The sequence below is a fragment of the Natator depressus genome, chromosome 14 (assembly GCF_965152275.1).
Source record: "Natator depressus isolate rNatDep1 chromosome 14, rNatDep2.hap1, whole genome shotgun sequence".
Lineage (NCBI taxonomy): Eukaryota > Metazoa > Chordata > Testudines > Cheloniidae > Natator > Natator depressus.
Genome location: NC_134247.1, coordinates 18,561,178 through 18,585,454, shown reverse-complemented (window position 1 = coordinate 18,585,454; position 24,277 = coordinate 18,561,178). Strand labels below are relative to the sequence as shown.

Here is a 24,277-nt window from a genome sequence, read left to right as displayed (position 1 = left end):
ACATGGCAGAATCTTTCTAATGGAATCCACCATTATTACTTAAATCTACCACTCGTTGCCACTCTTCCATCTCCACGGCACATTGATTAGAGTTCAGAAATGGGTTTCCGGGATTTCTTGTTCTCTCGGTCTCTTGCTGTACATAAACGTGGCAGTGCAAACAGCAGGCACGAGAGCAGGGCAACATGTGTTTTGAGTCTACGTTTTGCACGAATCCCTCATCGCATTCCCATTCCCTGCATGCTGCCTCGGAAGGTGTCATTGGTCTGGGACGCCCCAGAGGTCCACAGGAAACATTTGGCTTAACACCATATGCTGGCAGCCTAAAGCACTGCCGGAGAGACTGCTGTGCCTGAGCCTACACTGGTTTGTTGTTTGTCTTTCTAGAAACTGATACATGCCCCTCTCGCTCACTGATGTCAGTAGTAGTTAATGCTTAGCTTTTCCTCCAGGGATCTCAAAGCACTTTACAAACACTGGGGATGATTCTGCTTGGGTCCCTGAGCATTCCACCTGAGTAAGGAACACAGTCTCCCAATGTCTTTGTGAACCATTTTAGAGATGGGTAAACCGAGGCATACAAAGGCCACATGACAGAGTGTGAGGCAATAAGGAATAGAACCCAGGAGTCCTTGCTCAAACTCATTGAGCTGCACTCCCCACCCCCCCCCCCCAAGAGGACATTGCAGAATAACGCTACATACACTGTTTCCATTTAAACAATAACAATACTTGTATAGATAGTGCTGCTCATCAGTAGATCTCAAATCGTCCTGCCATGGCTGGTGAGCATCATTTTACAAACAGAGAACATGAGACTCAGGGAAGTTCACTAGACTTACCCAGAGTCACACAGCCAATCAGTGGCAGAGCTAGAAAGAAGCCCCAAGGAATAGGCGTCCTAGTCTGAGGTCCAGTCCACCCTATTGTTATTCCCCACTGCATAAAGTTATGGCATCAGCCGAGCACCCATTTAAGAACCAGCTCTACAAATACAGATAATGTGCTTAATTAAGACACAGTCATTTCTTCCTTTTTGCCGCGGTTGTGTCCATTTCACAACTCGATAGCCACTGGCATAGCCTCACCTTTTCTTGAGCTGTACAATGATTTCTAATTCCTCTTCTTGTCTCTAGCACTGAAAGATAGTAACACTTCATATTTAATGAGGTAAAAGTGCTGGCTACAAGAATGAAAATGAAAGTGAAAGTTCCTTGGTGTTATGATGGGAAATCCAGTGCTTTCATTTCATACCCTGAGCTCAGGGATAAACATGAAGCAGGAAAATTCCCACTTCTATTCACCTGCCAGGCTATGAAAACAACCCCATGGGCCGAAGCATCTGCAGAATAAACTGGAGTGGGAAAGCTTACAGTTTACAGCTGAAGTCGTTTTCTTGCAAGATTGCCAGCTGCTGGAAGTGACTTTACTAGGGAACAAAGCAGTCAGGGATCGAAAACTTATTCTGGATGCTTGTCAGCTTTCAGGTACTGTACTAGGTTATTCTTTTCCAGGCTCTGAACAGGTGACGGCCAGATTGTTTTTTTCCATTACAAAGCTTGCTGGTTTCCAGTTTAAACAGTCAGTTAGGAATTTGTATTGAAAATCTAAGTCATCAGCTGAGCAACTCATGCTTTTAGAACATATCCTGTAGAAGGAAGTTCCTCGTTGCTTCTGTTTTATGCATGTTGCTTAGGATATGCAAACAATTCTCTGCAATTTTGAATATTTTCCCAAATGTTTTAATCCCACAAAGATTGCTTTTGCCTGCCACGAGATGAGACTAAGGCTACGTATTCATTGCAAAATATTTGTATGTTGTTTTGTAGTTTGTCTTGCATGTCGAGTTAGATATCACAATGTAGTTTTACCTCTCTGTGTAATTAGTTGAGGTCAAACACCCCTGACCTGGGATTTACATCAACTAACTATATGGAGGTAAAAATTATAGTCTGCAGTAGGAGTTTACATTCAGGTTGCTAACCATGTAAAAACACACCACCTTGTTTTGCAGCAAAGACACAACCTGTGAAACAGGTGTGCTAGAAATGTTCTGCATTTGAGTGCTGCTCAGCAAAACTTTTGCATGATTCTCTCCTGTCTTCGCACCATTTATACCTGTGCAAAGTGGGTAAAAAAATGTTACCCTATCAAAAAGGTCCCATCTGACAGCCACTTTGCACAGGTATGAATAACCATACAAGGGGCAAAACAGTAGACAGGCTGGTCCTGAATCACTGTAACACATGCAGAATTTTAATCCTCAGGTGACAGAGTAACAGCCGTGTTAGTCTGTATTCGCAAAAAGAAAAGGAGTACTTGTGGCACCTTAGAGACTAACCAATTTATTTGAGCATAAGCTTTCGTGAGCTACAGCTCACTTCATCGGATGCATACTGTGGAAAGTGTAGAAGATCTTTTTATACACACAAAGCATGAAAAAGTATTTTCATGCTTTGTGTGTGTATTTTTTCATATTTTTTCATGCTTTGTGTGTATAAAAAGATCGTCTACACTTTCCACAGTATGCATCCGATGAAGTGAGCTGTAGCTCATGAAAGCTTATGCTCAAATAAATTGGTTAGTCTCTAAGGTGCCACAAGTACTCCTTTTCTTTTTACGAATCCTCAGGTGAGTGTCCCATCACACTGATGCTATTTGTCATATCCTGTTAGCGGGTTTTTTTGGGGAGGGGATGACCCCTTTCCCCAAAGTGGTTATTTTGTAGATGTTTTGCAAAGGAATGGTTTTTAATAGCTTGCCATAACTTTACAATTAAAATTCTTGCAACTCTTGATTTTGATAAGTAGGAGGCACTGAAAGTTACATTACAGCATGGATTTATACTGAGATTTGTTGTGACTGCAGCAGGGCTGGAAGCAAACCAGTAACAATTTAGTTTGCAGGGATGTATTGACTTGAAATTAACTTTCCACACAGCCTCATCTCTTTTCATTTAAAATCGCTTTAAAAGCTGTAAGGAGTAAACAACTCTTGAGTATTATCCAGAGGTTTGAGCAAATGTGCTATAAATATATTCAGCTTATTTTGCATTCTTTTCCATGGAGTCTAATACAGCTTCCCCACAGAATCCCCATGCCCCAGTTAATTGCTGATTTCTCTGTTTTGTTTGCCTCAGAGCCGTGTTGTCCTTTCTTGTCATCTTGCATGTTTTCTTTTAGGGTGGTAGCGCTTATTTTGTAGTGTGACTGACAGGGAAAAGTGTTTTCCCCAGTTGAGTTAATGGGTCCCAATTCATTTCAGATGTAACTCAGCAGGAATGACCCTTAACGTGAATATAAATCCAGCTAGGATTGCCAGAACGAAGCTGCAGACCCAGCATGGCAATTCAAGGAAGGCTTTTCTCGGGCTGTTTTTTTTTTTTTTTTGTTGGCTTGACTTCCTTGTTGTCGTCAATAGCTCACATTTTGTTTAGTTTCAGAGTAACAGCCATGTTAGTCTGTATTCGCAAAAAGAAAAGGAGTACTTGTGGCACCTTAGAGACTAACCAATTTATTTGAGCATAAGCTTTCGTGAGCTACAGCTCACTTCATCGGATGCATCCGATGAAGTGAGCTGTAGCTCACGAAAGCTTATGCTCAAATAAATTGGTTAGTCTCTAAGGTGCCACAAGTACTCCTTTTCTTTTTGTTTAGTGTTTTCCACTTGTCCTACGGTGTTTATGGATTGAGTCTCACAGCTAGCAGGTACTTAGGCTGGAGTGTGAGGAATTCAACAATCCCTGAATTCTCAGCAAGTCTGATTCTGCCTCTACTGAAGGGGGTCTGAAATTTGGAGCAAGTTACCTATTAAAAGGCTGATAGCAGCCTTCATATTTAACTGGTGAACTGCTGGGGTCTTTGTCAACTCCCAGGAAAGCAGAGATCTCCAGATCCACATCACCTATCCATTTGTTGTAGCAGACACCAAAAAGGTCATGGGATGAACACCTGGTGTGCATGTGCAGTGGGGGTTGTGAAATGCAGATGCATTTAGCTAGTGTAGCGGGGATCAGGAGCCTGTTAATTGTCTATCACCCTCCTAAACACCATCTCCCCTTTGTCATAAGGACATAAGAACGGCCATACTGGGTCAGAGCAAAGGTCCATCTAGCCTAGTATCCTGTCTTCTGACAGTGATCAATGCCAGGTTCCCCAGAGGAAATGAACAGAACAGGAAATCAAGTGATCCATCCCCTGTCGCCCGTTCCCAGCTTCTGGCAAACAGAGGCTAGGGACACCATCCCTGCCTAATAGCCATTGATGGACTTATCCTCCATTAACTTATTTAGTTCTTTTTTGAACCCTGTTGGTGCCTTGGCCTTCACAACATCCTCTGGCAAGGAGTTCCACAGGTTGACTGTGCTCTTCCTTTTGTTTGTTTTAAACCTGCTGCCTACTAATTTCATTGGGTGACCCTTAGTTCTTGTGTTATGAGAAGGCGTAATTAACACTTCCTTATTTACTTTCTCCACTCCTGTCATGATTTGTAGACCTCTACCATATCTCCCCTTAGTCATCTCTTTTCCAACCTGAAAAGTCCCAGTTTTATTAATCTCTCTTCATATGGAAGCTGTTCCATATCCCTAATCATTTTTGTTGCCCCTTTCTGTACCTTTTCTAAATCCAATATATCTTTTTTGGGATGGGGCGACCATATCTGCACGCAGTATTCAAGATGTGGGCGTACCATGGATTTATATAGAGGCAATAGGATATTTTCTGACTTATCATCTATCTCTGACTTATCATCTATCCCTTTATTAATGATTCCCAACATTCTGTTTGCTTTTTAGCCTGCCGCTGCACATTGAGTGGACGTCTTGTCCTCCATGCCCCTTTGTACAGATGGACACAAATGAGTCACTGATGTAACTCTACTGACATCAGAGAGTTACACCAGGAATGAATTTAGCCCTCTGCTTGTCACTCACAGTACTTAGAACTGGTTCCCTGGCCTTGTTCGAGCAAGCCTCCATGATTTAAGGTGGGAGGAAGCGAGGTTTAGTCATCAGTGTAGCAGTGTAAGATTGGGGACTCCTGAGCTGAAATCCTGGCACCATGGATGCTAATGGGAATTTTGCTGTTAATTTCAATAGGAACCATTATTTCACCTCTGCTTTATATTCTTCCCTTTGCCATAGAATCACCTTGTGATCCTGAGCAACGCCCATGGCCTCTTTGTGCCTCAGTTTATCTGTCTGTAGAACAACTGGGCTGTGAGAATTATCTGCATAATATTTGGGAAGCACTTTCGAATCCTTAGTTTTATTTTTACTGAGCCAAACCGTGCAGTCCTAAGTGTTCACTCAAGAAAAATCCCCCTGCCTTCACTGGGTGCTTTGCCAGAGTAAGGGTTGACCCTTGATTAACATTGTATCAACATTGTATATTCCCAGTATTAAAAGACTGATCTCTGGGCCACTAGGTTAATCTGTTTATTTCTGTCTTAATAAACACAGGGCTTGTGTATAGCAAATGAAATGCAAAACACAAAAGCAAAATCAGGGAAAAACGAGAGACACAAAAAGGTTGCAGCTGATGAACAAAATTCATGCACTCATAACCCTTTCCTATCTGAGCTCTGAGCTTTCTAGTTAGGGCCAGAGAGTCTGATTCATTATCTGCCAAACTCCCTTCCTTCTTTGGTTAATTCCCCCCCTTTCCCACCCCTCATTTTTGATATTTGCTCTTGTTCTTCTGCGAAAGGCAGTTCATGGGGGCCAAACCCATCACATTAATTTCAGCGGAGCTACCCAAGGGCTGAATTTAGCCCAGGGTATAGGTAGCCTTGCCAGAAGCGAGGCTTATCAGAAAAACCCTCCCTAGTTTTCCAGCCCAAATCTGGAAACACAAGAAATGTGTGTGTGGCTCAGCGAAGGACATCATACAAAATATGAGATATCTCACTTATCTGTCCTATTAAACTGCAAGGTTTTAGTCAATTAAAAACCCAAAACAGGATAGGCTTTGGCTAAGCAAATCATGCTGTGGCAAAGAACAAGGGTTCATGGGATTTAGGAATTCAGTTCATGCAGGAGGAAACCTTACTCATAGACTTTAAGGTCAGAAGGGACCATCATGATCTTCTAGTCTGACCGGCACATCGCAGCCCACAGAACCTCACCCCACCCACCCACACACTCCTGTAATAGACCCTTAACCTCTGGCTGAGTTACTGAAGTCCTCACATCATGGTTTAAAGACTTTAAGTTAGAAAGAATCCACCATTTATACTAGTTTAAACCTGCAAGTGACCTGTGCCCCATGCTGCAGAGGATGGTGAAAACTCCCCAGTGTTTTTGCCAATCTGACCTGGGGGAAAATTCCTTCGTGACCCCAAATATGGAGATCAGTTAGATCCTGAGTATGTCCGGCATACCTGGGAAAGAATTCTCTGTAGTAACTTAGAGCCCTCTCCATCCCTCATCATACCATCCCCTCCATTCACTTCTCAAGCTCAGTCTTGAAGCCAGTTAGGTTTTTATGGCGCTCCCCCCCACCCCCCACTGCTCTCCTTGGGAGGCTGCTCCAGAACTTCACTCCTCCGATGGTTCGAAACCTTCATCTAATTTCAAGTCTAAACTTGTTGATGGCCAGTTTATATCCATTTGTTTTTGTGTCCCCATCGGTGCTTAACTTAAATAAGTCCTCTCCCTCCCTGGTATTTATCCCTCTGATAAATTTACAGAGAGCAATCCTCTCTCCCCTCAGCCTTCTTTTGGTTAAGCTAAACAAGCCAAGCTCTTTGAGTATCTTCTCATAAGGCAGGTTCTCCATTTCTCAGATCATCCTAGTAGCCCCTCTTGGCACCTGTTCCCATCTGAATTCATCTTTCTTAAACATGGGAGACCAGAATTGCACACAGTATTCTAGGTGAGGTCTCAAAGTGCCTTGTATAACAGTACTAACACTTCCCTGTCTCTATTGGAAATACCTCTCTGGATGTGCCAAGGTCGGTAATAAAAATGTTAAATAAGACTGGTACTAAGACTGATCCCTGAGGAACTCCACTAGTAACCTCCCTCCAGCCTGACAGTTCACCTTTCAGTATGACCCACTGTAGTCTCTCCTCTTATCAGTCCCTTATCCACCTTTCAGTTCTCATATTAATCCCCATCTTCTCCAATTTAACTAGTAACTTCCCAAGTGGACTGTGTCAAATGCCTTCCTAAAATCCAGGTAGATTAGATCTACTGCATTTCTTTTGTCTAAAAAATCAGTTACCTTCTGAGAGAAGGAGATCAGGTTGGTCTGGCATGATCCGCCTTTTGTAAAACTATGTTGTTTTTTATTCCAATTACTGTTTACCTCTATGTCCTTAACTACTTTCTCTTTCAAAATTTGTTCCAAGACCAGGCATACTATTGAGGTCAAACGAATAGGCCTGTAGTTTCCTGGATCACGTTTTTTTCCCTTTCACTATACTGCATGCCTGAACCATGTTGCTAACTGTGTCAGGCAGTAACCGTAGTGGAGCCACCAACCAGTGACTTTTTACAGTGTAGGTGGGGTCTTACATGTGTCTTTATTCAAGTTACAACACTTCGCATTCAATACTAACCACCCTTAATATCGATGCTCTTTAATGATATGCACCTACCTCTGTGTTAACATCTTTCAGCCATAGACAGGTAGAAGCTGTTCTCCAGCCCCCTGCATGGTAGTTTTTAATTCTCTACCATACATTAAAAGGTCCCATGTTAGTGACTCTGGCTTATCTTTTTTTTTAAATCCATTTTTATTGACAAATGGATACGAAAGTACAGAGCATCTTGTTAATGTCCCGCTGACTGGAATAGCTTCACCTCTAGAGCCTCCTGAGATACGATTAAACATCTAGGATCAGTTCCTCATCAGGTGTCAATTGACATCGTGCCATTGAAGTCAGAGCTACACTGATTTACACGTGACACTACTGACTTCAGCGTTGGCTTGTAGCCCTAAATTCATCCTGGCGTAAGCAGGTGCAGCGCCCCCTGAAGTTGATGTAAGTTGCACCCACTTACACCAGGGGCAAATTCCGCCCAGGGATTCCGCCAAACCTCCTTGTGACCTTGGTGAAGAATTCAAAGGTGACTTATGGGTCCATCTCTCTCTCTCAGCTTCCCACCCCCAACTGCCATTGGTGTCCCTGTCAGCCGGCAATGCTCAGCCCTGATCTCACAGAATCAGGCCAGTTGAGTAGAGATGTGCAAACTGCTTCTTAGACAGTGAAAAACAGCCTGAAGCTCAGCCTTGTTCCCAAACCTCGGCCAGTGGTCAGAGGAGTCTGGAGTGCAGCTCAGAGCTGTGGGGCCTGGGCTGGCAAATGATAAATTTTCAGTTTCCCTTGGAGAGTAAAGTGCCATGAAATAAATTATGAGGCCCTAATCTTCCCTTCCCCTTCATCGGTTAGACACAGGTGTTACCTCCATTGACTTTATAGAGTTCCTCCAAACTTGCACCAGGGTAAAGCTGGGAAATGAAGCCCTAGCTATGAAGGGTCTAGTCCTGAGCAGCCCCAACTCTCATTGACATCAACGGGAGTTAAGGACCCTGCGGAAGGTGCTCATCCCAGGACAGGTTGTAAGAGTGGCTAAGTTCTGCAGCTGGGAACAGAAACAACCTGAAGAACACAGGCACAGCTGATAAGGCTAAAGTTAAACATCACACTTCACTGATACTGATGGAGCAGAAAGTTCAGTCTAGTGAAATGATCTCCCCAAACAGCTATTGGCAATTCTAGCTGACTGCTCTGATTTATATCACAGTCTAATTGTTTTATTTGTAGGTATGTGGTATTTCACAACATGTTATCTTAAGGGCTGGTCGGAAAATGAGGGCCACTACAGGTAGCCATCACTTCAAGGCATAGGTGCAAACACTGGGGGCTGAGTGTGACATGTCACTCCCCCATTGTGCTGTTCTGCCCCTTTACTGCTGCTACAGGACTCATTAATTCATATTCCTGGTTCCCTCCTCCTCATTTTTATCGAGCTATCTATTTCAAGTACAAGTAGATCTGGGCATTAATGAAAAGTTTAGTTAAGTGCATGCCTGATTCTACTGGTCTGCATAAAATGCCCCACATGAAAACCCTGTAGAACTGTCCAAATATTTCATACACATTTTGTGAAATCCACGCAAAATATACAGAACAGGCCACAATGTCCGTACAGGGTGGTATACGGTTCACAGATCAACGTCAGAGCTGGGAAAAATTGGTAAATGTTGGTCTCTGAAAATCCATGTACAATTTTTCATTAGTTCATTTTTGCAGGATGCCCTTTGCCTCTGGTTTCAGCCAGAAATAGGGTACATTGGTACATTGAAGGTCTGTAGGCAAAAAAGCTGGTGCTGCAGATCAGTGTTGAGATGCTTTGGCAGAGCTGCGTGTGGGCCTAGGAATGGAACAACAGCCCTGCTGCAGGCCAGGGCTGAGGGGCACTGGCAAAGCTGTGTGCAGGTTTAGCGGCAGAATAAGTTGATGTTGCAAGATGGGATTGAGGTGCATTAATTAAGCCTGTGGGAGAAGTTTGTCCAGCATCAGCTTCATATGCTAAGTCGGACTCAGTCTTTCCTGAGCACTACATTCAAATCCATAGGTTTCAGAGTAACAGCCGTGTTAGTCTGTATTCGTAAAAAGAAAAAAGAAAAGGAGTACTTGTGGCACCTTAGAGACTAACCAGTTTATTTGAGCATGAGCTTTCGTGAGCTACAGCTCACTTCATCGGATGCATGGCATATTGTGGAAACTGCAGAAGACATTATATACACACAGAGACCATGAAACAAAACTTCCTCCCACCCCACTGTCCTGCTCGTAACAGCTTATCTAAAGTGATCATCAAGGGAGGGCCATTTCCAGCACAAATCCAGGTTTTCTCACCCTTCCCCCCGCCTCCCCCACAGACACACATACAAACTCACTCTCCTGCTGGTAATAGCCCATCCCTCTTTGAAACCTCTCTTTATAATGCGCATGATAATATACTCTCAGCCCAGCAGAAGCAGCTGTCCTATCTCGGGGTCTCTCCTTCTGCCCCTCCACCCCCTCGAACATGATACAGTTTTGTGGTGACCTAGAATCCTATTTTCGACGTCTCCGACTCAAGGAATATTTCCAAAATACCTCTGAACAACATAATGATCCACAGAGGCCTGCCTACCAACATTACAAAAAGAAGGATTCTAGGTGGACTCCTCCTGAAGGTCGAAACAGCAGACTGGACTTCTACATAGAGTGCTTCCGCCGACGTGCACGGGCTGAAATTGTGGAAAAGCAGCATCACTTGCCCCATAACCTCAGCCGTGCAGAACACAATGCCATCCACAGCCTCAGAAACAACTCTGACATCATAATCAAAAAGGCTGACAAAGGAGGTGCTGTTGTCATCATGAATAGGTCGGAATATGAACAAGAGGCTGCTCGGCAGCTCTCCAACACCACTTTCTACAAGCCATTACCCTCTGATCCCACTGAGAGTTACCAAAAGCATCTACAGCATTTGCTCAAGAAACTTCCTGAAAAAGCACAAGATCAAATCCGCACAGACACACCCCTGGAACCCCGACCTGGGATATTCTATCTACTACCCAAGATCCATAAACCTGGAAATCCTGGGCGCCCCATCATCTCAGGCATTGGCACCCTGACAGCAGGATTGTCCGGGTATGTAGACTCACTCCTCAGGCCCTACGCTACCAGCACTCCCAGCTACCTTCGAGACACCACTGACTTCCTGAGGAAACTACAATCCATTGGTGATCTTCCTGATAACACCATCCTGGCCACTATGGATGTAGAAGCCCTCTACACCAACATTCCACACAAAGATGGACTACAAGCCATCAAGAACACTATCCCCGATAATGTCACGGCTAACCTGGTGGCTGAACTTTGTGACTTTGTCCTTACCCATAACTATTTTACATTTGGGGACAATGTATACCTTCAGATCAGCGGCACTGCTATGGGTACCCGCATGGCCCCACAGTATGCCAACATTTTTATGGCTGATTTAGAACAACGCTTCCTCAGCTCTCGTCCCCTAACGCCCCTACTTTACTTGCGCTATATTGATGACATCTTCATCATCTGGACCCATGGAAAAGAAGCCCTTGAGGAATTCCACCATGATTTCAACAATTTCCATCCCACCATCAACCTCAGCCTGGTCCAGTCCACACAAGAGATCCACTTCCTGGACACTACAGTGCTAATAAACGATGGTCACATCAACACCACCCTATACCGGAAACCTACTGACCGCTATTCCTACCTACATGCCTCCAGCTTTCACCCTGACCACACCACACGATCCATCGTCTACAGCCAAGCTCTGCGATACAACCGCATTTGCTCCAACCCCTCAGACAGAGACAAACACCTACAAGATCTCTATCAAGCATTCTTACAACTACAATACCCACCTGCGGAAGTGAAGAAACAGATTGATAGAGCCAGAAGAGTTCCCAGAAGTCACCTACTACAGGACAGGCCTAACAAAGAAAATAACAGAACGCCACTAGCCGTCACCTTCAGCCCCCAACTAAAACCCCTCCAACGCATTATTAAGGATCTACAACCTATCCTGAAGGATGACCCAACACTCTCACAAATCTTGGGTGAAAGGCCAGTCCTTGCCTACAGACAGCCCCCCAACCTGAAGCGAATACTCACCAACAACCACATACCACACAACAGAACCACTAACCCAGGAACCTATCCTTGCAACAAAGCCTGTTGCCAACTGTGCCCACATATCTATTCAGAGAACACCATCACAGGGCCTAACAACATCAGCCACGCTATCAGAGGCTCGTTCACCTGCACATCCACCAATGTGATATATGCCATCATGTGCCAGCAATGCCCCTCTGCCATGTACATTGGTCAAACTGGACAGTCTCTACGTAAAAGAATAAATGGACACAAATCAGATGTTAAGAATTATAACATTCATAAACCAGTCGGAGAACACTTCAATCTCTCTGGTCACGCAATCACAGACATGAGGGTCGCTATCTTAAAGCAAAAAAACTTCAAATCCAGACTCCAGCGAGAAACTGCTGAATTGGAATTCATTTGCAAATTGGATACTATTAATTTGGGCTTGAATAGAGACTGGGAGTGGCTAAGTCATTATGCAAGGTAGCCTAACCCCCCCCCCAAGACGTTCTGGTTAAACTTGGATTATTGCTGTGCACATTGTAAGATGAGCTATTGCCAGCAGGAGAGTGAGTTTGTGTGTGTGGTTTTTGGAGGGGGGTGTGTGGGGGGGGGGGGTGGCGGTGGTGAGAAAACCTGGATTAGTGCTGGAAATGACCCACCTTGATTATCATGCGCATTATAAAGAGCAGCAGGACAGTGGGGTGGGAGGAAGTTTTGTTTCATGGTCTCTGTGTGTATATAATGTCTTCTGCAGTTTCCACGATATGCTATGCATCCGATGAAGTGAGCTGTAGCTCACGAAAGCTCATGCTCAAATAAACTGGTTAGTCTCTAAGGTGCCACAAGTATTCAAATCCATGATTTTCATCAATGTGATAGGGAGGACACTGAAAGTGTTCCCAGAGATAAGAATCTGTCCCGAAGGGTTTGAGCCATGCAGGAAAGAATGGACAACGTACAGACCTATGCAGAATTAGAAATAAGAGCAAGAAGTAGCCAAGAGTAAGAAAGAGGCAGATCCAAGGTACAAATTCTCCAGTACAGTGCTGGAGAGTAGCAGAAAAAACACAGCCTGCAATGAGGTAGTTGTACAGTGACAGAATGAAAACAAAGATAAAGATTACACAAGGGCCCAAGATAAACAACAAGAAGTACGTACATAGGTCATGAAGGAGACAACTCATCTCAAGGCCCAGTATCCTGCAAAACACTTAAGCACATAAGCAACCTCACTTATGGGAGTAGTCCTATTGAAGTCAATGAGTAAAGTTGCAAGTCCTGTGTTTAAGGGTTTGCAGAAACAGGTCCTAGGATCACACCTCTTTCCTCCTCTCTCCTGGCTTTAGGCTGGATTCTCTGATTAATTATTAGTTGGTGTTTTTGCTATAAGCTTCCCTGTTCAGGGGGTTTCTATCAGAGCGGTGATAATTTCCTTGCAACAAAACTTGACATAGACAGTCTCTGCGATTTTTTTCATTCTTGTAAATCTGGTACATGTAAACTGAAATGGACCACAATTTCCAGACACCTTTGAATGCCTCAAAAATTATGGCTTTTTTTCAGGCCAAACTAAGAGGCCACTCCAGACATGTAGGCTAATCATTCCGGCAAACGTGTGAGTAAGAAAAAGACAGATGGGTAGTGTAGAATTGAAAAAGAAAAAGTGAACTGTGCCCAGGCGGTAAGATTTCACACACAAAGAATTGTTGATTTCCATTGGATTTAATGGCACTGTTCATTGGGGTGTGACATCAGCCAACTTGATTTTTTTAAAATTTGACTCTAATTCGACTAGCTTCTGTTAGCCCACCTTTGAAATAATATGTCCAGAAATGGTTGCTTAAATTCCTTTAAAGACGTTATAAGGACATTTCTGTTCTCTGGTTGATTCTTGTAAGGATCTTTATGACTAATTCCTTAACTGAGCTCAATGAAGTTCAGCATCTGCTTAATTTTTTACACGATCGTGGCCAATTGACTCTTTAGGGGAAATGGTGAAATTGAGTATGTACAAAATAAATACACTGAAATTAGAGAGAAAAATATTTTTTTAACTTTGTTCAGTGATAATAACCTTGTAAGAATAGGTTTCAGAGTAGCAGCCATGTTAGTCTGTATTCGCAAAAAGAAAAGGAGGACTTGTGGCACCTTAGAGACTAACAAATTTATTTGAGCATAAGCTTTCGTGAGCTACAGCTCACTTCATCGGATGCATGCAGTGGAGGAATGCATCCAATGAAGTGAGCTGTAGCTCACGAAAGCTTATGCTCAAATAAATTTGTTAGTCTCTAAGGTGCCACAAGTACTCCTTTTCTTCTTGTAAGAATAGTAGCTGCAAAATTTTCAGAGAAAAGTAAGATTGTTTTCAAGTTAGCAGTATCCCTCTAAATAATGACGTTTATTTATGTACAGCATCCTCCATATACTTAAGTGCTGTGAAACAGAGAGGAACTTCCTTAGGAGTTGCTGGTAGCCTGAAACGGGAGGATAGGGCACTTGAAACTTGCAACGATTAGAAGTGCAAAACAACATAAATTTTGTGCATTGTCACTTGTTAATGGAATGCAGTGCACCCTTTGGTGGTTTAAAATGAAAAGTACAGGAATTTCATTATTTAGCATCACCAAATTCAGATGAAAAATAAATATGTCTTCTGTTTCTTATTTTCTGATAGCTCGATGGGTCTCAGGATAGTGATAGAGGATCCAACAGCTTAGCACCTGAGTCACTAGTTCAAATCTCAGCCATGGTAGCTGTGCAGGGATGTTATTAGAGTCTGAAAACTGCTCAGTGGTTTAGTAATGAGTCTCAGGCCAAATTCCTGTGGGACAGATGTCCACATGGGAGACCCCTGCACATGACTGCACTGCACCCTTGCCACCACTCCAGCACAGACTCCAAAGGTTACCTGGACAGTGGAGACAATTACCTGCTCATCCTTAGAAGTGGTTAATCCACAGCAGATTTGAAGCTACATTCCTCTTGGTTTTAGCATGATAGGGTTGGTAGCAATCCCCACTGCCAACCCCCTTCCTTGACTAGATTGAACTGCCTCCCTGTGCTGCCCAGTCATCATCCAAAGGCATTTGCTGTGTTGTACAATGGGTTCTTCTTTCGGCAAAAGGCCTGTGGTGAGGGGTCGTTTTGTTGCTGGTGAAAAGGAGATTAAACAGGATGAGAAGGGGACGGGAATTCTAAAGGCTGTAAATTAAGTTTATACCCAGGAAATTGATGTCACCTCTTCTGCTCTGATAGAATAATACCAAAACGCTGGACGTCTACAGCATCTTTCACCTCAGGATCTCAGACATCTGAGACACACGCCTGATGGGCTCCCTCCAGAAAACAGCTGCATGCCTCCTGTTCCTGTCCATTTTCTCAAGTGCCTCCCACGGCCGTAAGTCACCTCATTTTACTGTGTTTGCCTCTCATCACACAATAATATGTTATTTATGCTCCAAGGAGAAAGCTGAACTGTTAACAATTAAAACCAGCAACCCAATGAGCTGGGGCAAGGGCAAGGAGGAAACCGAGTTAGGCTACTTAGAAAGAACTGAAGCTAGAGCCTTCTGAGGAGAGGGACTAGCAGCTTGGCAAGAAGAGACATTACAGTACTGATAGTCTAAGGGGATACTGCAAACCACAGAATCACCTCTTCCCTCCAGCTCCACTCCCACCACAACCAGCGTGGTTTGGAATCAGCCAGCAGATCCGTTTTAGAGCAATCGTTATATCCCGTTTGTCTCCTGTAAGCTCTGGCAGTGAAACACAGCTCAGACAGGTGGTCACTGCTCCCACTGGCTCAGCCAATAAGGAACCTCCACTTTGGCTCTCCTGGGAGAACCCCTGTCTACCGAGCCCCCACATTCCAGACTAAGACTGAAATTAAGATGTGCTAATATGCTAACAGTGCTACTCCATCCACTGGAAATGCTCTTTGGATAAAGTAGATTTAAATGCTGGCCATCAGTTGTCTGTCATCTTAGGGCACATTCACCACAGGAGTAATTCCGCAGACATCAGTGGAATTACACTAGAGATTAGTTAAACCCAAATTAAAATTCTGTGCTCAGTTGCGCATATTTGCTTATGTAAGGTAGCACAGGTGTAACTTGGGACAGAATATGGCCAAATGGTCTCGAACGGATACAAGTTTTCTCCACTTAAACCTATTCTATATTTTAGCAATCAAACACTTGTTTTTCACTTAATGATTTCTGTTTGAGTAATAATTTATTTGTGTTCTTTTTTCCCCCGCCTCCCTCAGAACTTGCAACCTTCATCTGCAGTGATGTCAAGACAGAATATAACAAAATGGCAACAATTTCATGCATTAGCAACAAGAAGATTACAAATGTGATCGTTAAGCGCTGTGAAAATTGTAATAAACAGAACTCGTGCTTAGAAAGTGTTATAAACACATGGGCAGGAAAGAATTCCAGTGAAGAGGGAAGAATTCGGTTGGTGCTACAACGCAATGTTTCTGAAGTGCACATACAGGAAGTAAAAGCAACTGATGAAGGAGGTTATAAATGGCATCTTTATTCTGAAGCTGGGTACCGCGATGGATGCGCAACCCTTGAGGTTACAGGTAAACTCACAGCACAGAGGGGATCATGGACACTATAATAAAGCTACTCCAGATTTCAGTTACTTTTTTGAGCATTTTAATAAATAAATTCAGTTCGACCATGGATTAGTTTTCAGAGGACGATTACCAGCACTAGAGGTTTTGGAGATAAAATAAAGAGGTTTTCAGAATAAATAAAACATTTCAAACACTGAGTTAGGCCCTGCACAGCCCCATTGTCTTAAAATGGTTGAAATACCATAAAAGAATGGAGACTGTTTGGTGACCTGTGATGGACAGGTGAAAGCTCAGCGTTTATTGTTCTTGTACTCAGCACTCCATGAGTGAGCTCACCGAGTGTCAAGGTTCTAGCTCAGTAGAGACACGGAATTGGACTGTGTTCTTCTCCCTGTTCCAGTCATTTGTATTATATTAGCTTGTTTAGGGCCTGATTGTGACCTTTACTGTATAGCCACCCAGGGTTAAGGGACACCGTTCCCTTGTGCCTGTTGCCCATGTCATGGGTACCAGTGCAGGGTGGGAGAGCAGCCACAAGAGTTGCAGGGAAGCTTGGTTCTGCCCTTCCCCCAAACATATCACCCAATGCAGCTGCCTCCTGTGTGCAAACAGAAGTATCCTTTGCCAGGTGGAGTAGATTATCCCCCCTCTCTTCCCTCTCCCTTGAGCCCTTAGGAAACTGGGGACCAGATTGTGAGTCTCTGAGTTCCAAGTCTGCTCCTGAGTCAGTGCGGCTGCATGCTGCTTTTTGCCCAGGGCAAAGCCACTATTTAGCCCATGTATAGCAGCACAGGAATAGATAAATGCTGCCAGAGAGGGTTGTGATGCATTGGTAGAGCTGTGGAGGAAGTCTGACCTGGGATCTGTAATGAGACTTTCTGGTAAGCGAGAGGGGAAAGAGGGCACCTTTAGATCCACACTAAATGAGTTAATTCCTGGGTTTACCTGCAGTCAATAAAGTAAGAGTTTGTTAACCAAGACTAGCATGGAGCTAGGGTTGACTGAGGTTTCCTGCAATGGCCTTCAAAGGGCACCTACCGTATTGATCAGCAAGCCCCTTGCTCCTGAGGATGGGGCCTATGGAATAAGGGAGCAGAATGAGGTGGGCCAGGATCTAAAATTTCCCAAGTGGCAGCAATTGTCTGTGCTGTAGGAAAGTTGGGGTTGTGACAGCCATGGCTAGAATAGCAGGAGTCACACAGGTCAGCACTGGACCAGACACAGGGGGCTGAGAAAAGGACCGAGGGCAGTTGAATTGCTGGGTGAGGGAAGCCTGTAGAGCACGTGGCTCCACTGTGTGTGACTGAAGTCACGGCTGTCAAGCCCTCCGCATTAGAGGTTCACCCGCAATATAAAACGTTTAGAGAAATCAATCAGGTGTAAACGGACACCCAAACCACCCTGGCAGAAACCATTTTTGTTTATAAACTCCCTGCCATCTCCAGAATCTTTAGTGACACCTCAATCCACTTTTCTTTTATTGTCACTTTCCCTTTTTTCCCCAGCTGTACTCACACGTATGGTATCAGGTGCAGTTGTGACCCACCCTAGCACCAGATCCTTTAGCTCCATCCCCACAGAAATCCAGCCAAGACTGTCGTTACACAGTTCTAGGGTCAATTCATCCTCGACTGAACTTCAGTGGAGTTACCCACACACGCCAAGGCTGAATTTGACCCATAGATTAGCTGTTAATTCGGACCCCTAGTCACCTGTTGTGGAAAAAAGCAATGGATATTGCACTAGTCATAATCAACACTGTGTTTCTTTCAGCTCCAGAAACTGAGCCTAATCTCACTAGGAACGGAACAAAGCTCACCTGCCTGTCACCTATAGGGCATCGACAAAGGCAGATCCATTGGTTCGATGGCCACGGGACTAACCTGACGGGCAGTGCAAGCCTGGTATCTGAGGAAGCAGAAGGTGGCTTAACCAGCCTTACCAGCACTCTCCATGAGAAACCCAACTTAGCTGCCTCAGAGTATTGCTGTACTGTGCTGTATGATGTGCACACCAAGAGAAACCAAACCAAGTGCCTTAGTGCCCACAAAGCAGTCGCTGATTACCTTCATTTTACTTCAACCGCAGGTATAAGATATAGCAGAAGTACTTTGAGTTTCAGCCACAAATCAATCATCTCCTGATGATGAAACGTTAGCAGGTGTCTTATGCAGAATTCGTGCTCCCCAGCTGGAAAGGGTGACTGGAAGTTCTCAGAGTATTAGTTCTAATGCCATTATTATTGAGCACCACCAACATACTGTTCCAGGAATAGCTGTCTGCAGGTAAAGCAGAGATTTCTGAATAATATGTCGCATGCATCTGCTTCACATGCTAGATTATTCTAGATTTTTTTACAATACAAAGCAGTGTGGGCAGTGCATTTTGTACAAGAAAGGGCTGAGGCACCTGACGTCAGGAGAGGTTTCATGGCTGTGAATCGCACATGGAGATTGGTGCCAAAGTATTTCCCACTGGCTAGTTTAGGCAACTCCTTGCTGTGTGTGCTGGCTTTTGCAGATCCCTTTCTTAGGCTCCTAAATCTCCTCAAGCAGTGCATACAGAGTTGGGTGCCTAACGCAGGGCTGTGGATTGCACTGGGTAACAAGGTGCCTAAGTCTCTTTGTGGATCTAGCCTGTAGCTGCCTAAGTTTTATGGGAAGTCAACTGCGGCTCCTAAACCACTTAGGCACCTTTGAAAATTTTACTCCATGTAAGCTGAAAACAAGATCACAAAAGATACCCTCAACATCTGCCAAATGTACCGTATGACACACAAATCATCCCGCTATGAATTACTGCTTTAAACACGCTACGGCTTTGGTTGTCACCGTAATGTTTTTGAGTCCTTATTAACACACCTGGTTTTTTTCCAGATCCGGAAATTCCGAAGACCATGAAAGAGCATGTTGCCACCATTCTAGTGCTCCTCTTTCTGGTTCTCTGCTCTTTTGCAGCTGTTCTGTACTTCAAGTACCGCCAGCGAGGTACAGTCTGACAACACACATTCAGGGCGAAGCCTGTCCGATCTGCACTTGCTGAGTTTCAAAAAGTCATTTGCTAGGAGCTAGTGCCCAGGGCCGGCTCTAGGCACCAGCAAAACAAGCAGGTGCCTGGGGTGGCATTGTGGCGCCGGCCATGCCGCCCCTAGAAATGTGCCCCCGCCGCCTCAGCTCGCCTCCGCTCCGCCTCTGCCTGCTCTCCTGAGCGCGCCCCCACCTCTCTGCTTCTCCCCCCTTCCTCCCAGGCTTGCCCCGTGCAAAACAGCTGTTTCACGTGGCAAGCCTGGGAGGCAGGAGAAGCCGAGCGGCGGTGCGCTCGGGGGAGGCGGCGGTGGTGGAGCGGAGGCGAGCTGGGGCGGGGAGCGGTTCCTCTACCCCACTCCTTTACTTAAGGTTCTCCCCCCCAACACCCTCACTCACCTCCACTCCGCCTGCTCCCCTGAACGCGCTGCCTCTCCCTCGCCTGAGAGGGAGGGGGGAGAAGCGGAGCGGCGGCATGTTCAGGGGAGCAGGCGGAGCGGAGGTGAGCTAGGGTAGAGGGTTGCGGATGGGGGAGCCGCAGGAAGCAACGAGGGGGGGAAATGCGGCACGCCCGGGGGAGGAGGCGGGGCCGGGGATTTGGGGAAGGGGTTGGGAAGGGGCGGAGCCGGGGGACCAGGAGGGGGGGGCATGAAAAAAAGCGGGGGCAGCCAAAATTTTTTTTGCTTAGGGTGGCAAAAATCCTAGTGCCAGCCCTGCTAATCCCACAAACTCAGCTAATCCACTCTTAAAGGTGGCAGCCTGGAACAAACGTGGGGAGTGTCCATGCCAGCCTTTGTAAATGTGTTAGCTACCACAAGTTAATTGGTAACAAAATAATTTGAGATTAAAATGTCTAGTGCAAACCAATGCCATGAGTTTAGAAGAGGCAGGAATGCTGCTGCTTAAGGATATGTCTACACTGCGAAAGAAAAGCTTTTTGTTCAGGTTAAAATACCAGTGAAAACATGGCAACTTGGATTAGCAGCTCAAATTCAACTCCTGGGGTATGTCTACATGGCTGCTGGATGTGAGCCTCCCAGCCTGGGTAGACAGACTCACACTAGCTGGGCTCAAGCTATCATGCTGAAAATAGCGATGTGGAGGTTGTAGCTCCAGCAGAATCAAGCTAACCACCCGAGCTCACACCCAGGGGTCAGGTGGGCTCGAGAGTCTGAGCCACAATGTCTAGACTGCTATTACTAGCACAACTCTGCCTACCCAGGTGAGGAGGCTTGCACCCAGCTGTGGTGTAGACATATCCCTTTCGGCCTGCACTCTAGCTGCTATCCCAACTTAAAAGTAGAGTTGCTACATCTTCACTGCTATTTTAATCTGAGTTAGGAACACACCTCTTTTTGCAGTGTAGACATATCCTTACTCTCCTCTTGAGCATACTGGCTTGATTTAGCCCGTATTTGTGTGCACTTGAACCCCTCCATGCTACAAACCAGGTAGAGTCCATTCCAGCCCATACTTCTTCATGACTGAAACCTAACACTTAATGCTACACCCAAGAACGAAATGGGAAGTTTGCATGATCCTTGGTGGAGACTGATTCCATACAAATGAACAAATGCAAACCTGTAACACGCAACGGACCTTACCTTGCACCCCCTAAAGAGCATGAGAAATTATATTGGAGACAGTAGGACAGTAGAGTGTCCCTGCTTGTCCTCCAGGCAATCAAGGGTATCTTTTTCCTGCACTAAAGTACCCTGTGCTTTTCAGTCATATCCATAGATTGTGTCCTACCATGCAAAATAATGATGTCGGAGAGGTGTAACTCCCAGCCCCAATGGTCCAATTCTACCCCCAGTAAAGACCAGCCCCTACATTAACAGAGAAATATTGTTTAAAAGTGTCCCCAGGACATGTTTTTGAGTTCCACTTAAAGTCAGTGGGACCAGGGCTCCTAAGTAACATAAGCATATTTGAAAATTTTTCGCTTTGCCATTAGTCTCAAGCCAGGCAAAGGATTAATCTCTTGCTAAATTTCAGATGGCATTTAAAATAAAGCTTTGGGTAGCACTGCCAAATCCAGCCCAGAGAAAGAACTTCAAATACACGCAAGACAGCACTGCCTCTGGTATACAAGTGATCAGGGAACCATGCAGAGGGCTGCACGGAAACACGTGACTGACCCCAGTCAAAATCAAAATGTAGTCCTTTCCTGTGTCTGCATTCACTATGGGGTGTTGCCTCTCATTCATTGTCTTGGTCAACACAGTGAAGGCAGCACTGCTAAAATCTGTTTTCAATGATGCAGTATAGTTCCTGAAATTAAATCATCTAATGGTTTCATACATATTCTAATGCCAATCCCTTTCCCCCTTCATTTTCCTAGCAATGGCCAGAGGGAATTTTGCAGACGTATTAAGGAACCTCCTTCCAGTTTTGAGACAATGTAAGCCTTTCCATTGTTCATATTGTATCTCATCATGGGTCAAGTTAATCCGGTGTGTAGTTCAGCTGAAATTACTGGCTTTGTGTCAGGGTTGAATTTAGCCCAATATCTCTGTGATTTGATTGCTTTGTTACATTTTAGTGCCCTTCATAATAAAAAGCTGATAAGAACCCAATGTCGTGCATTGCATGGACTAGCTATATGTGCTTCTCCCCTGCAGCGCTGCCAAAACACACCTCAGTTCTGGCCTGCAGCAATCCAAGCGAATATGTTCCGGGAGTACACACAGCTATGAAATATATCTAACTCCTGATCTAAAGTACCCCCTGCCAGTCCTGGGACACCATACAGCTCAGCTGATGGACCACGAACCACTATTTCAGTGCTGCCACCCTCAACCGAACCACTCCTTCAAACCACCACACAGCTCTACCCACGCATATTAAACCTACCGAAACTCAGCCTCTGCCCCTCTGTATTCATCTGCAATGTCCTGTTCGCTTCCCGTTCTGGCAACCCACCCAGCTCTCCCATTGCACCTCATCCCTGGCAGTGTGAACCGACAGGCTACAGACAGAGGCCAGGTCTGCTGTGTAAAGTTTGGTCAGCATAGCTATGTTGGTTGAGGTGTGAAAAAAAAATAATCATACCTATTCCGGAAAAATGGCTATGTAGCTGCAGTTTATTGTGGTAAAGGGGCACTTTTGCCTGGATGGTTTGTGTTGTTAGGAGAGATGGTTGAACTATTCAGACTAAAATACGATGTAAGTTTTTAACAGTGAAGGTAACTAACCATTGGAAGAAGGACCATGGTAGATTCTCCATCAATAGCTGTTTTCAAATCACTGTTGGATTTTTTTTTAAAGATATGCTCTAGTTCAAAAGGAATTATTCTGGGCATGTTTAATGGCCTGTGTCACACAGGAGGTCAGACTAGACGCTCACAATGGTCCCTTCTGGCCCTGGAATGTAGGAATCTATGAACTATAGCGGCAGAGAATGCCTCTTGTCGGAACATGCTGTGTCTCCTTCGGGGGCTTTGCCAGTGCAGCTATTGGCAAATTGGCAAAGCCTTTGTACCATACACCAGCCCCTATGGAACCACGGTGACAGAATCCCCTCGGCCCTAGAGGCAGTTCCACTAGGTCAGAGTTGAGGTACCTTGGCAGGGCCATTCAGGGGAAGCTGGCACCACCACAGTCTGTGCTTTGCCTGTACTGAATCCAAACAGATACACACTGGGCCTGGTTCTGATCTAATTGACACCCATTGTACACTGGTGTAATGTCACTGACTGTCATAGATTCTTTTTTACACTAGTGTGAGAAACAGCAGGAGCAAGCTCGCTGTCACCCAGCTGCTGCTAACCTGGCTTCAGGCATTTCTTTTGTAAAGAGGGAATTGCGTCTAGGGTGTTCTCACAAGAGTTTCTCCCTGATTTCTACAGATGAAAGAGCACAAGAAAATGTACCTACCCAAGAAGTCTGACGTGTGAAACAAGATGGCTCCTGATAGGAAACAATGATGATCCAGCCTGCATCAATGCAACTGAATTTAAGCAAAGCAGTAGATACAGAAACTGAGACATTCAGTACATACACACTCAGCAATCAAACAATGTGAAGAAACATTCTCCTCTCTGTTTCACTGGTCTGATAATTTGCACAAAGTTCTTTTCCTCCCTGAAACACTGATGCTTTAAGGCCATATTTTCCCCACTTTTGATGGAATCAAAGCTTTGTTTCCTACCTTAATAGCCAGCCCTTTAGGATGGGCTAATACAGCAGCTAGATGTATGTAGCATTGTATCCCCCAATTAACCTGCAGCCATCAGGACAGAAGTTCAGTGCACGATCACAAAGACTTTGTGGTGCAAGTGCCAATCTAATTTACCAACCAAATGGTGTGTTGTGAAGGGGCTGCAGAACTGGGAACCATCCCCCAAATCAGAACCGACTTCAATTACTTGCAAGAGTTGTATGATGAATGGACACACTGAAGAGAAAATGAATGTAAATGGGGCCCTAACTTCACAAGTAGATTGCAGAAATTAATTGCACTGATTTACTTTCTACATATGATAAAAAATATGGAAAGAAAGTGGGAAATCTTGTTTTGTTTAGATAGTAGGGTGATTAAACGACATGCAGCTAATTTACACTAGAACTGAGGAGCTAAATTGTTGGTATTGCAATGATGGGAAATTTCTGTTGACTGAATAGTGTAGCCTCAGCCATACACTGTCAGTAGTGCTGCTGGGGTCTTGGCACTTTTGAAAATCAGGGCTTTTAATCAGGTAATTAAAACATGGATTTAGGACACTAACTTTAGGCATCCATTGAAAAAAATCTTGGCCATTGATTTTATCCAAATGTCTTGCTATGTTGAAAGACACAGAGATACCTGCCTTCCTCCCTCTGGCTGAAAACCAATGGCAGATTCCCATAGGGCCAGATTTTAGTAATTTTTTCCAAACACTCTTTGGGGAAAGGCCAGGCCTTTTGAAACCCCTGTTTAAATAAACTTAATTGACAGTTGCACCAGTGGTTGCTGGGAATTGTAGTACCCACCAGGCTTAAACAACTCCTCCTCGAGCAGACATAGAGC

The 24,277-nt window shown here is 44.7% G+C and overlaps 1 protein-coding gene across 1 annotated transcript; it reads left to right on the top strand.

The window, feature by feature from the left end:
- The first annotated feature begins 1,404 nt into the window (after positions 1–1,404).
- LOC141998317 (uncharacterized) lies at positions 1,405–24,235 on the top strand. The gene is made up of 7 exons (XM_074971058.1): positions 1,405–1,487; positions 14,911–15,052; positions 15,923–16,246; positions 18,017–18,331; positions 19,120–19,230; positions 21,611–21,670; positions 23,118–24,235. The coding sequence occupies exons 2-7, from the start codon at positions 14,983–14,985 to the stop codon at positions 23,156–23,158; spliced, it is 921 nt and encodes a 306-aa protein (XP_074827159.1). The 5' UTR covers positions 1,405–1,487; positions 14,911–14,982; the 3' UTR covers positions 23,159–24,235.
- Positions 24,236–24,277: the final 42 nt, after the last annotated feature.

Bases quoted from the DNA above. Each gene is read 5' to 3' on its own strand.
- LOC141998317 (XM_074971058.1), top strand. From the start codon at position 14,983: ATGGGCTCCCTCCAGAAAACAGCTGCATGCCTCCTGTTCCTGTCCATT. The intron at 15,053-15,922 runs GTAAGTCACCTC...CGCCTCCCTCAG, and splicing joins CTCAAGTGCCTCCCACGGCC to AACTTGCAACCTTCATCTGC. The intron at 21,671-23,117 runs GTAAGCCTTTCC...TGATTTCTACAG, and splicing joins CCTTCCAGTTTTGAGACAAT to ATGAAAGAGCACAAGAAAAT.